The 15066-nt window shown below is 34.7% G+C and overlaps 1 protein-coding gene across 6 annotated transcripts in view; it reads right to left on the bottom strand.

Moving 5' to 3' along the window:
* ATCSA-1 (Transducin/WD40 repeat-like superfamily protein) overlaps positions 1–15066 on the bottom strand; it is a 133838-nt gene that overhangs the window by 63010 nt on the left and 55762 nt on the right. For all 6 annotated transcript variants that reach the window (XM_089803862.1, XM_089803858.1, XM_089803863.1 and 3 more), the window contains one exon: positions 14755–14986. In XM_089803862.1, coding sequence (XP_089659988.1) covers positions 14755–14986 — 232 coding nt within the window. The remainder of the gene's footprint in view (positions 1–14754; positions 14987–15066) is intronic.

Genomic DNA, 15066 nt, shown 5'->3' with positions numbered 1-15066 from the left:
CTACGAAACCAAAATTCTAGCCAACCACAACAAACGTAGAAATTAGGAGGGAAGAGACCTCTGCACCAAGATAGGCAAAATGACACTACCATACTTTGATGGTTCTGGGAAAGAAACCGCACAAGCTTGGGTACAAAAATTTGATACTTAACTATCCCTCAGCCTTATGACAGAGGAAAATGCCATTAAATTTGTAGTAATCCATCTAACTGGAGAAGCCCATAACTGTTGGCATCATGAAATTATCACTTTAGGACACAAGAGTATAACCACTTATGGTGAATTTACACAATAACTCATTAGTAGATTCGACCGAAAAGAACAAGAATGGTATTTTCAAGAATTAACCCACCTCAAGCAAATTGGGACTATTAAAGAGTTTACCAACAAATTTCAAAGCCTATCAATCATGGTTCTTGACATATCTCAAAAGAGAAGGGTCTATATGTTCATTGAAGGTCTTACGGAGCATATCAAGATAAGGGTGAAGCCTTTCGAACCTCAAACATTAGAAGAAGCCATCCGAAAAGCAAAAATGATAGAATATGATACTTCAAAGGAAAAAACAAAAACCAGTCCCCCAAAAACAAATTGAAATGAAGGACCAAAAAGACCAACAAAATGTTTTCTTTGTCAACAGCCATGGGATAAAGACCATTGATGTAAAGAATGGGGCGAATTCATTAAGAAGGGATTATGTTTCAAGTGTAAGGAACCATGGACTAAGGAACACCGATGCAAAGAGGGCAAATGAATAATCTGGAAGAAACATTCAATGAAGGATCTGCAAAAAGGGCTAGAATGGAAGATTCTGAGCATGGGACATTAGCTGTCATCACTCAAGGAAATGAGAACAGGACTTTCCAACTTAAAGGAATTGTTAAAGGACAAAAGGTGACCGCCTTGGTGGATACAGGAGCCTCGCACGATTTTATCAGCCAACAACTTGTGGATAGATGAAAGATAGCCACTCAAGAGTTTGAGGAATTTGAAGTAATCATGGGCAATGGCACCATGGACCAGTGTACCAAAATTACTCCACAGTTAGAAATTAGGATAGGAGATCATATAATCAAGAGAAACTTCTTTGTGGTCAAATTGCAAAACGACATCATTCTAGGAATGCCATGGATAAATTCCTTGGGAAGAATACAATCGATAGCCCAAACCTTGAGATATGTTTTCAACACCAAGGGAAGGAAGTAAAATATTAAAAGGAAAACCAAACGGTTCTCTAAAATTGGTATCATGCAACAAAATGGAAAAAATTCTTCGACACAATCAAGGAGAATGGATAGCTCAATGTATGATCCTTGATTAATCCTCCACCCATGACCAGATAACACATATCGACATTCAACCCAAACTTAGGAAGCATAAGAGGGTCTTTGAAGATATTCCCGACGAACTACCCCCAAAAAGAGGATTTGAACATTCAATTGAATTATAAGGAGCAAAACCTATAATCACCACTACTTATCACCATCCTCACAAATTTAAAAAAGAAATTGAAAAAACCATTAAGGAATTATTGGAAATGGGACATATTCAACCCAGCAGCAATCCTTTTGCTTCATCGATAGTCCTTGTGAAAAAGAAAGATGGAACAATGAAGATGTGTATAGATTATCGATCCCTCAATAAAAAGACAATTAAAAATAGATACCCTAGTCCTAGAATTGATGAACTAATGGATGAATTACATAGGGCCAAATACTTTTAAAAAATTGATCTAAGATCAGGGTATCACCAAATTAGGATGAGGAAGGAAGATGTTCCCAAAACAGCCTTCTGTTGTCATTACGGCCATTTTGAATTCCTAGTTCTTTCTTTTGGCCTCACTAATGCACCTAAAACCTTCCAATCTTGTATGAACCATATCTTCCGTCAACAACTAAGGAAATTTTTACTCATTTTCTTTGATGATATTCTCATTTACAACAAGAAATGGGAAGAACATCTCAAACACATTAAGGAATTTTTAACCATCTTAGAAATGGAGTCCCTATATGCGAAATTATCAAAGTGCGAATTTGGACTTGAGGAAATCATTTATTTAGGACAACAAAATGCGTGGATCAAATGGCTACATTTGGGAGAATATTGTTATAACACTAAATATCACATGTCAATAGGGATGAGTTCTTTCTAGGCACTATATGGGTATGAAGCTCTGGCTTTCGGTGAACTGTTGCAACCAGAAAGTAATGTACCTAAGGTACAAGACTTCATTCAACAAAATAGAGATATCATGAAGTCCCTAATGAAAATCTACATCAAGATCAAAATCAACAAAAAATCTATACCGATAAAAAACACAGAGAAAGGACCTTCGAAAGGGGAGATCTCATGTTCTTATCACTACACCCATACAGACAGTCCACTCAAAAACAAAGTGGAGCGGAGAAATTAAAGCCTCCTTTCTATGGACCCTACAAGGTATTACAAAGAATTGGATGAGGTAGCTTATGAATTCGAACTCCCTGAAGGCCATAAAATCCATAATGTGTTTCATGTGTCCCAACTTAAGAAAGTCATTGGATAGTACACAACTCCTTGTAATGAACTACCCCCATTAGATAATGAAGGAAAACTCATCTTATGTCCTAAAATTATCCTAGACAGTCGGGCAAAGAAATTAAGAAATTGCACCATCAAGGAATATTTAATTGAATGGAAACATCTGCCAAGTGAAGATGCCACTTGGGAAAAGGAGGACATTGTTAAGTTGCTTGAGGACAAGAAAAATCGAGAGGGGGAAACTGTGATGACCCTTGAATAGGGTTTATTTGTTGTACCTTGTAACTTAATATATCAAAATTAATTGTACTTTTGCAATTTAATATATCAAAATTAATTGTACCTTTGTGATTTAATTGTACCTTTGTAATTTAATCAAAACTATCATAATATGTTTTTCTTTTGTTAAAATTTTCATAAAATAAATTATATAATATATATATGTTACATATATATAGTATATTAAATAGTAATAATTAAATAATATATATTGTAATATATATATCATTAAATAATATAAATAATTAAACATTACAATTAAATATTATATATTTTAATATATATTATTCTATATAATAAACAAACACTTTTAACAAAATAATAATAATCAAATAAAAAGCAAAGCCATTTATCGAATGCATGGATGTGAATAGTCAAACCCTTACAGCGTGACTGAATCACAGCCAAAGGTTGCAATCAGTCACACCATAAGGTGCGATTAAGGGAGGGGACGTGACTCCCTCTCCCTCCAACCTATAAAGACAGTAAAACGTGCGCCACAGTTTGGGGGACAGTGCAAGAAAAGATAACAATTGGAACAATGATTTTTGGCATGGTAGAAGGTAAAATATGTATATATTATATAGATATATAATTTCTGTTAAATTTTACCTCTCTCAGTAATTTCTTTTGCATCTTAGTTACATCATATTTACTTAGCTTGAATTCTATAGAGGATGAATACAATATTCATTAGAGATAGTTTTCAGGAATGAAGTTAGGACTCCATAGAGGATGAGTATAATGCTCTTTAGAAATGGATCTCAATATTTATAGGGGGGATATCGGTGATTGTTATGGTCACCATAGTCTCAGGGTTCATACCCAAATTTAGGCAGATATGGTTACCATAAAAAATGAACTAGATATTCATTAGAGATGGAGTCCTCTCTATGGGAGATTGAAGGAACTTATGGATTCCCCAAACTCCCATAGATAGTATATATACTGAAAACCAGTCATATGCATATGTGTAGGCTTGGATAACGGTGTCTGTATCCAAGAGATCTTGGATTACTGCTTTGGAAAGATGGCATGATGCCCGACCTAGAGGCAATCCTAGGATCAATTCCCCTTACTAACTTAGAATAGATAATATTTTATTTGATGTTATGCTATACTAAATACTGGTTTTGCAGGTAATTTGTGAGGAGAATATCTATGGACATTACATCACAACTTGGATAAGTGAAGAATTTAATTATTCTTCGGATGGTATATTGTACATTGTATTCTTTTCAACACTGTTATCACTAGTATTAATGATATGTCATATCACAGGTATAGTAATATGACATAGTATCATGTGTTCAATGATACCACATGATAAGAAGATTCGGATAGATATAGAGTATCATTCTATGCTTATTCATTGTAATTGAAGATGCTAGATATGTTATCTCTCAATAATATTATCAAGTCAAGAGGGAGAGTTAAATCTGTAACTTTGATATTATACTGATCTGATTGCACAAGATCATTCAGATCTGTTCTTGCATGAAAGGCCTATTAATACTTGCTCCTTGTCTAAGGCATGATTGGCGTCTCCCTTGGGTGATGATATCTAAGTATGAAACTAAACTAACCTTAGTTAGTTTGATAACAAACATTAATTATCTTCCTTTGGTGCTGATTATGGGAAGTCAGGTAAAGTCCGACCTAGATAGGGTCATGTCCCTTCAAGGGACATGCCCTTTGGTTACCTTATATATGTGGGGTTTGGTTGTAGTTAAAGGACACACAAACAAGTATAAGTCTACTCCTTTAAGCAAGTCTGCCCCTTACGAATTAATGCAGAGATAAAGAAATTCAGACTAATAAATATATTATAGACATTTCTTCATACAAGCCTGATTAAGGAAGATCATCTTCAGCAAGCATAGAGATAGGTATTATCTCAGATTTGATCACTTAGAAATTGCAGAAACTTTACAAACACCATAGACCAACCACCGCTTTGCTGCCACCCCCCACCATCCCCAAATGCATGCCCTTGACCCCTTGTCCCCAAACCTTTCCCATGTTCCCTCCGTTGGCAAACTCCATGGAAATATGCTAACAACTCAACACAGACAATCCAATTCAATTCGCTAAGGTACTAACAAACAGTAAGGACTTAATTATCCAATAGGCTGATTTAAATGAAAAAATACCTGCCACATTCCATGATTCTCATGCTCAGAAATTTTTCTCGCTAGAAATGACTGAAAATGCCATTGCTAGTAAAAATGTTGATGTCATTGAATTCATTGATCAGTTAAAAAAGCTTTTGTTACGATAAGTAGGAGATTTTTTCCATATCAAGTCAAATTGTGATATTGCTATCAAGATCTAACTGTGTAGTTTTTTGAGTCAAACTCATTGACTCATGTTTCATGAGTAGTGATTCACACGAATCCATCTCTCGTGACAATAAATGAAACACTTAGCACTCATTGGATCTAGGTGATCCTCACAAAGGTGAAGCTTTTATTTTATCAAATTTCAAATAAAGAAATAGAAAGTATTAATCTACTGCTCAGTATCCTAGGAATCAAGCCTTTAGTGAAGGTGAATTAATCGACGTGTATTATGTACATGCATTTAGCATACACGTGAAGTGGTTATGTAAATTTAGCATAAACATAATTTAAAGGATTTAACTTTACGCTAAATCCTTCAAAACTTTTCAAAGATAAATATACAATATATATAGCACAAATATACAAATTAATGATATTATTTTAGTTAGGTCAGGCTATGTTAATGTAAATTAATAATTATATAAAATTTAGCTTAGGGTTGCCTAATTTAATTATAAAGTTATATTAAGATAAGGTTCAAAATTAGGTTTGTAGTAGGGTAAGGGTCATAATAATATAAATATTAATAGAATACTACAATAATGATTTTAGATTAATATAACATTACAACAATAATTCTGTTTAGGGACTAATTAGAGATAGGTTAAGGGATAAGGTTAGGTAAGGATTAGGATTAACATTGTTGACAAAGATTATTATTAACGTGATGTTTGTAATTATACTTACGGGTTATGATTTACTTAGGGTTCAATTACTTAAATTTAATCCAAATCTTTTAGTTTTTGAAAAATTAATCTTTAACTATGCAAGTCCCATCAAAAATAAATTAGTAATATTACTATAGTGAGGTTAGAATTGGATGATGAAATTTATTAATATAAAAACTACAACTCTAATTCGAAAATGATATATTGATAAGAAAATAGAAATATTAAAGAATTAATAATAACATATAGTCATTTAATATTTAATATCATTTTACAATATAAACTTAATGTAATAATACAGTTTTTTGCTTTGCAACTTGTACAGTGGTCGGACATGCTTGTGCCTCGGCACCCATTCTATATTACCTATACAAAGCTTACCAACAAAAACTGTTTATGATGCAGCAAACCAGAAACAGAGAAAAAGAGATAAAAACAAAACAAGGAACAAGCTACCCAGGACATTCTTTATCAACACTACTAGTGGCTAAGAGAACCTGTGGCTCCTCTTTGGCTTAGGAAACGTCCTTGAATAGGACATTGCAACAAATGAGAACAAGCCCTTTCAATGGACCTTCTTTTATCATTTTTGCATGTGATGCACATGCCTTAACCACACAATTGGCTTTACATCTTCGAAGAGTCAGTCCTTTAGCAATCACTTCTACATCCCTTGTGTCCAAAGTACCCAGCGAATTCTTTTTCAACACCGCTAGTGGCTAAGAGAACCCATGGCTCCTCTTTGACTAAGGATCACAAATGTCTTTGAATAGGACATTGCAACGGGTGAGAATAAGCCCTTTCAATGGATCTGCTTTTGTCATTTTTGCATGTGATGCATGTGCCTTAACCACCCAATTGCCTTTACATCTTCGATGAGCCCGTCCTTGAGCAATCACTCCTGCGTCCCTTGTGTCCTCCATGAGCTAATTCTTCCCACAGCCACGCAAGGTCAAGAAACCCAGATCCTTCAGGGTCAAATTCTCACCATCTAGAGACCCAAAGCCTTCACACACATAGTAAGCTTGCAGCCAATCCATTGAGGGTGTTGGAAGGAGGGCAGCCACCATTTGGAGGAACATTGAGTTCCTATCCAAGCTTCCCGACCAATTATGCATCTTCTCTAATTCAATCAAGAAGACGAGGTAGAATCTCCTTACAACTCTGTGGTAGCCTCTTTTTGGTCCAAGAAACTACTGTGACACCACTAGAATCTTCCCCTCCCCATCCACATTTACCAACATTGCATCTACCTCATCTAGACACTTGTGTTTGAAGACCCTTTGGCATAGGTTTTTGGGGTGGCCCTTAGGTATCCTCTCCAAAAACATCCCTCTAATGTCAGTATTCACCCTATACCTATGATAAGTTCCTCTCCCATAACCTCTTTGATAGCATACAAAACAAAGCGATGCCACAAATTGAGCATATGTAATAGCCTATTGTCCAAGATTCCTCCCAAGAAAGCTACCATGTTGATAGAAGCCTCCAAGCAAACCGAGGTGTCCATTTTCTCTAGGTGTATTGCATGCAATGATCAATACTTGTGACACATCTTGACAAAGTTTTGTGGCTACATAGCCGCATCCCACATGTCTTCATTAACTCCCAAATCTCCCCAAATCTTACCTTGAAATCTTTCTTTAATTTTACTTAAGAGACGCAATGTTCATCCTTGCTTGTGTCAATCATTAATGCATCCTCTCTTGCATTTTTCTCCCATGCTTTGCTAACAACTATCTACCTTGCTATTACCTTCCCAGTAGATGTGATCTACACAGAAGTCTTCCAATATCCCCTTTCCTATTTATAAAATAATATTAATAATTATTGACTTATAAAACCCTACCTATTTCAAAAATCAAATCCATTTTAAAGGAAAAGATTTTATGTTTGGCTTATTTTTATTGTTTCTCTTTTTTTTTTTTAACTATAAATTGTTGTTTTATATGTGAAAAATATTTTTCTTATTTTTCCTAAAAAATTGGATCATGACAATGGATCTATTAAATCTAGCCCAAAGTGTTTTTGCCAATCAAATTGTCAAAATATAATTTTCGTAATTTAGAGTCCTAAAAAATTGTAATCTTAATGAAAAATGAGATTTTACAAAACAAAACAAAAAAATTGCATTTGAACTTACAATATTTTTTTTGAAAATGTTTAAAAACAATTCTAAAAGACCACATGCATCCAAAAGAGACTAATTGGGACCTAACTTGTGATTGATTGAAGAAAATATTGTCTCATTTATCAAAAATCTTTCCATACCATACTTGTCTAAAGACCCTTCTCCTACACCCTAAGATGTGTCTCAGAGACCTACAATAATGGAGACATCCCAACACAGGGTTCTTCTAGTTCTCATCTGCTACCATCTCCAAAGTATCTTGATAAAGAAATTGATATCTCACACCAAGAAACATAGGGCATAAATTGCTATACAAAACTCTAATTCTTATCACCTATTATCACTCGTGCAAAATATTCAATACTTAGTAATGAAAATGATAGCCACTATAGCATTTTGAACAATTTACTCAGCAATGATGTAAAATTATTCACTTTTCTTGTAGCGTTGTGATTTACAAGCCTTTGTTCTTTTATAGAGGCCACCAAAATGGTAATAAGAGGTCTTTGCATAAGATCAATTCAAATGTTGTAAATAATGAAAGCCAATAAACATCTCCAACCTTCTCAAATATTTTATAGGGACACATCCATGCTAACCTTCTCCACTCTTAGAAGAACAATACAAGATTTCTCATAACGATGCACCTAATATCCATTGGCATGTCAGACAGCCATTTTTTTTTAAATTTCAATTAGTAATGATAATCTAATATGAAATATGCATTGTGAGCATTGAACTCATTGACACAATTTGTGTATTTAAACTTTAAAGTTATGTTAAACTTTACCACTAATCTTGTTTTCAAATTTCTATTTCCTGATATTTTCCAGAAATTATTCAATCATATTAAAGAAAAAAATTAGCATCTCCAAGTACCCCCACCTCTGATTTTTCAAATTAGTTGTACCAATACCAATATTAGTCTATAGTCTCCAAGCACCCCCATCTCTTGGTAACCTTTTTCGAAACCCTCATTGCATGAAATGTAAGCACATGAATTAAGATAAATTTCACTTTTCCAAATTTTCATTTTACAAAAATCCACTCCGATGCATGGCAACTCATCTACAAGTCAACATCAACTACAAAGAATAGCTATATTTACTTCAGTCAATTTCCATTACATAATGTTGATTATGTATATTTACTTCAATCAACTTCTATAATGTCCCCAAGTTGGAGCCTAGTTGTCAATATAAGATTAATTAGTTTTAAATTTTTAATTAAATATTGAAACTTATTCAAAAGAACAAAATCACAACCACATAATCGCAATTGTTAAGAGAACAATGCAAGAAGTGGACGAGTGAATTGGAGAGAATCATCAATTAAGGCTGAAATATATATGGAAGAGGCTGAAATCGTGCAGCAGCCAGAAGCAATACATGATTCTTCCATTCCATATGATCGATTCTCTGTCCCAAGGAAAAGGTGAAATCATCAAGCAAAGAGAAAATGATATCCTTAACACACCAGTGATTGCATACTTGAGGAATCAACTAAGGTGACATGGTGGAGACTTGCAAACAAGTATGAGAAGGCAGAAAAAAATATTTAATCTTCCATGACAGCAATTTTTAATTTAATGATATATTCATATCCTTGACAATTTAAAATCCTTATCAATATATCAGTGTTGCAATAATTTACTGATTACTGGTCATGATAAATATTGACAATTGTCAAGAAATCGATAAAGGAAAGTACCGACTAATCAATGATTAGTCCAAACAACGATAAGTAATAAACAAGGCATCGATGGACAGCAATTAGAACAAAGTTATGAAGAAACATTATTATGAAGAAACATTATTACTAGCAATGTCCATAATGAGAGGGGCCAATAACTCTCTATGCAAGAGACAAATCGCTAAAATAACCAATAAAGGGACAGGAGTCGTGACCTATACACATGACTTTTCAACCCAGGAACAGGATATAAGGAGGCACTCTTCCTCATTCATTCAGGATACAATTGAATATATTGTCTTTATTTGTTTATCATCATCAGATCTGCTCTGTCTAAAGTGAACTGGCAATCAGGCATACCTGATACATACATAGAGAATATTAATCAGAGATGACATCCATAACTATTGCATTAACCGATTGTTAGACCGGACACAACATTATGAGCATTGCAAGAGCATATTTACAGATCAGAGACAGCAACTGATCATTGTAAGCAATAGTACTTTCAACCATTGCATGTATTAAGTGTGTATAATAGAAACAGAAAATCATATTGCTTTAAGCAATATCAATTTACATATCATTGCAGATATTCAAGGAATTATATCAAAAACAACAATATCATAAGATCATCCTGTAAATCTATTTTGAATTATTTTTCTTAGCAGAAGTTCTGTCCATTTAGTGCAAATTCTATCAATTCATTTTAAGCATATCTTTAACTGTATGAATCTGAGACAGTAAGCACCATTGATAATTTTTATTTAATACATATTTGTTCTTATATGTAATGTTCCCGCCATAAAATAAATAATTGATCAAACCTTTGTTAATGGGCTGATTGATTTAGTATATCTCAGACCCATTTTTATTTAATTGTTTCCATAGGTGTGGCCGTCAGCTATCTTTGTAAACCCTCAGAAAGTTTCTCCGAAGGGTATTTAAGCACGACATGTAGGTAGTAGTTTGTATGCAATTTTGGATTGTTTCTTTGTACTACGAATTCCTGTTGGAGTTCAGTATTGTTTGGCATTTCGGAAGTAAAAGATCTTCTCTACTTAGCTAGTGCAGTTTCGGTGGGATTCATCCCTTACCCTAGTCCGTCTATTACTTGGCTCGGATCTAGCAAATCGGAGCATCTTTCTTATGTGCAGATATTATTGTTTCTGGAATCCATCTATCTTTATTCGTGTTTCGTTTGTGGCAGTGTGTGCTCTGTGTTTCTATTGATTCCTCCACGATCAATTGACAACTGCATTCTTCCATTTGCATACCCCTATCACCCTTCAGAAACCATCATTCCGTACGCATTGCCCTATCACCGTACAGACTTGCAATAGCTACCATATGGATCACCCTATAGATTGCATCATTGACCGTACAACCCCTGCATTGCTACACCGTACGACTACACCCTTAACCGTACGATCATGTTTTGTTCTTACCGTACGGCCTCTACTCTTCCCTCACCATACGGACACTGGAACTTATAGAAGTTGATTTCGACAGTGCATTTTGGCACAAGGGAAAGACACCCTTGGTCAATTCTAGAAAGGAACATTACACTATATTGTCATCAGGAATTGTAGTTCGGAGGAATTCAAGTAACCTTCCCATAATTCCCACTATCTTAAAAAAGGAACATTAAAAGTTTCATTACATAACACCCTCGAAATTTCATTTTACTCAAATCAATGCCAAATCATGGCTAGGTCATCTTCAAAAAAAAAGTTACCAACAACAAAGAAGACATATCAATGATCAAAATCGTTCCTATTGGCTGTAATCTATTTCGTAAGTTAATTGCTTCCTTACATTGTAAAAAGTAGCAGCTAACAAGAAAGGATCCTTGGAGACTTATAAGGTGGATCTCACCTATTGATTTATGTTTATTATGGCCAACTACAAATTATTATCGCTATTAAAATAAGTTCTCACATTCTTTGATTTATACCCTCCAATATATTATTTAATGTATATTTTACTATCACTGTAACTATTGCACCTCCTTTTGGTGCAAGTGTTAGTTGTACTGAATTGATGCTCTCATGCTCTTTGGATCTCACATTCTTTCATCCATTGTTATCATCAAAACCACAAATTTCAGCACTCAAGCCACTCAATATCTGATTGACATATCAGAACCAGAGTACACTAGAGATATATCCCCTATGTTACCAAGTACTGCTAGTAAAGCCCAGGTCTTGGTATGGATATGACCAAGGTACTGCATAGGCACCTGGACTTGCCTTAGGTACTTAAACAGTACCAAGGGTCATATCCAAGCATAGTTTGATGATTAAAACCTCAATTTCACTCTTCATCATTTTGGGTATGCCGTTTCCTTTATCCATCTATTCCCATCTGTATCATGACTTTGTAACAGCACTTTATATCAGAATATGTCAGCAAGCAAGCAATGAAATATTATTTCAATTTTATTTGTAAGATGTACCTGTAAACATGGGGTTAGTAAGCTTTATATCAGCATAATGAGATTGATTTTAGCTAATTTCCATTATGCGTAAGTAGAAACTGTTTGTTTATGTTTTGCGAAATCACATTCATTGTATTGTTGACAGTTCACAAAATCACATTCCTTGAATTGTTTATGATTTGGAATTTTGTCAAAAGTTTGCAAAACCAGCTACTGTACTCGACACAGCTAGTGGTAATATCAATCCAATTGATTGGGGTTCAAAGAATGTTGAACCACATGTTGATGTTGACCTTGATACTTCTGAAGAAGAAATATATGAATATTAAATATCAATTTGAATCTTCATTGTGTAATGACCATGAGACTTGAATATTTTTGTAATTTATGAATATGAAGTATCTAAATATAATATTTTTCAGAAAGTTTGAGCATCACTATTCTTATTATTTATATTTTTTTAATAAACATATGTTTTTTGGTTTTCCATATCCATACCCAAGGGTGTGTGTGTGTTTGGGGGGGGGTGGGGAGGGGAACAGTAGGGGTGACTTCCCAAGATGTACACCTTATGGGGGAACCCTGTGGGGATCACCTGCCATTCCCAAGGTCCCTGTGATTAGTTTGTTTGGACTTGTAGGGTATAACTATGATTCTAACTCTAAGCTCGTATATACAGTGAACATTCAATCCACATGACTTTCAAGTTTCAACTTACAGTCTTTTTGTCAATATAAATATATTAAATAATTGAAAAAATATATTATGAATGATCTATGCCACTATGATTACCAAATGGACTATTTTATGTCTTTTCTTCACTTGTTTTAAGCTATTTTAAATTTTAAACATAAGTATTCAAACTTAAGGAAAAAAATTATCTTCCCCAAAACCCAGTCACCATGTCTCCGTCATTCCAGAAACTTTGAGAGTGTAACCCGAACTGTCAGCAAAGTCATCAATTGTCTCCTTTCAACCTCCACTTTCATCAATCCCAAACCAGATCTGTCACTTAGTTGTGAGCAATGAATCAAATAATACCTGCAAATATGACCTTTGTCATTTCTTGCAATATTGTGCACAGTGAACAATTACAACGCCCAAATTTCAAGCAGGGAAGAAAAATGGCTGCTATCTCACTTAGGAGCCCCCAAACAAAAAACTTTCTGAATGGCTGAAATCGAAAGCTGGATTTGTCTCCTCAAATAGAAACCAGAAATACACAGATTTGTGGAAGCCTATTAGGTCCTAAAACCCTCTGGTTGTAGAATGGGAGCGAAAATAAACCTTCAAGATCAATGGGCATCCGAATGATACCTAACGGTTATTTTTAAAAAGTTTTCTATGCGTGGAGGGAATGAGAGCACCTTTCATGAAGGATTATTGTTCATTCAAAAATCCTGTCTCTTCATGTAACAACTGGCACCTGCATTCAATTCCACTTGAGAATTTCTAAGCACCAGCCCTGTGTCTGTAAGACTCCTGCCTCCTGGTGAATATTCACAGATAAATTATAGAAGATTGGAATAACCAACAAAAATATGTCAAGCTTCAATTCACTCCAAAAGTACGTGTAACAAACAATGTGAGAATGTATATCAACATTAACTTAGATAGGCCTTTCCATAATAGCATTTAGCTAGAAATAGGTGGCACCAAATGGAATCCGCTGATAAGAGTTGAAAAAAAACCATTATCATATCTAGTAGTTAGGTGGTCCTACAGGTGGTAACATCAACAGATGGTATTCAAAAGCCAAGGTGGCAATTTTCTGTGTGCCTTTTGCAATTGAAATTATGGTAGTAGGGGAGAGGACCCAGTAGTTGAACGGGTTCCAATGGTTGTGATAGGAATTGTTTACTTTATACCTATATTTACTCACTTAATGTCCAATTTTTTTGACAAAATTGTACCAATACTTGTGACTTTAAAGTTGTTAGTACAATGATGATTACCCAAGGGCCAAAATTGAATGAAAATGTACCCTTTGTTTTAAAAAGTAACCAATGATGTGATGCCACATCAGCTGTTCAACTATGGGTACCCTTTATGCACTACTATTGGTCTCACTTTTTTTTTGGCCTGTTTTGGACAACTTGGCAAAAAGCATGCTGATGTGGCATCATAACAGGTGATGTGAACTTGAAACCTTAGTTATAAGTAGGCAACTTGCCAAGTAAGCTACTGCAAAAAAATTGAGAGCGATTTAAAAATTTTACGTAGGGTTTTGATAAGCATGAAGTTAGGGTGTTCAAGTACTGAGTCCTCTCCCCTACCAGGGGAATGAACTGAGAACTTAAAATTAGTCCATCCAGAAAACCCTATTTTTTGAGGGCATTGTACCCACTTAACCCTCATTGTACCAACCAAAAAGGAGATAGCATCATAACTAAAGATATATCAAGCCATTTATTGATTTTAGCATGATGCTTCCAGATCATCTCTTCTCGACAGAATATATTAGAACTATCAATCAAAAAATATTTCCTTTGGTAACATGTAGTCCTCTTGACATCTTTAGCATCACAATAAGCCATTTGCATTAACAAGTGTAAAGGAAATAAGAGATAACAAAATGCAGGTATTACATGAAAACAAAAATAAAATAAAATGATTAAGACTAGGGACCTAGTTCATCAAAACTTTCAAATGTTTGCAAATGTAATGTATTGAGAGCCTTACCAGCACTAAACATATGTAACCCATCATTTGTCATTTCTAATCCTGTCACTGCACCATAATGAGCTGTTGCTCGGTTCTGTGTGGACAACATCCCAGGATGTTGTCTTTGTGATAGAGAGCCTCTTGTCATTCCTCTACCCAGAGCCATAGAAGACTGCATTACATTCCCAAGGGATCCTTTTCTTTGTGCTGTCCTCACCTTTGTAGAAGTGCCATTGGTGGAAGCTAGGGGCTGTACTAATAGATCCGTAACAGGTGTTGTTAAGAGAGAAAAATTATAACATTATTAAGAGAAAGAACTTAAGAACCTGA

This window comes from Cupressus sempervirens, chromosome 10 (assembly GCF_028749045.1).
Source record: "Cupressus sempervirens isolate cs-2001-9-10 chromosome 10, ASM2874904v1, whole genome shotgun sequence".
Taxonomy (NCBI): domain Eukaryota; kingdom Viridiplantae; phylum Streptophyta; class Pinopsida; order Cupressales; family Cupressaceae; genus Cupressus; species Cupressus sempervirens.
Note: the sequence above shows the minus strand (reverse complement) of the source record. Positions and strands in the feature narration are given on the sequence as shown.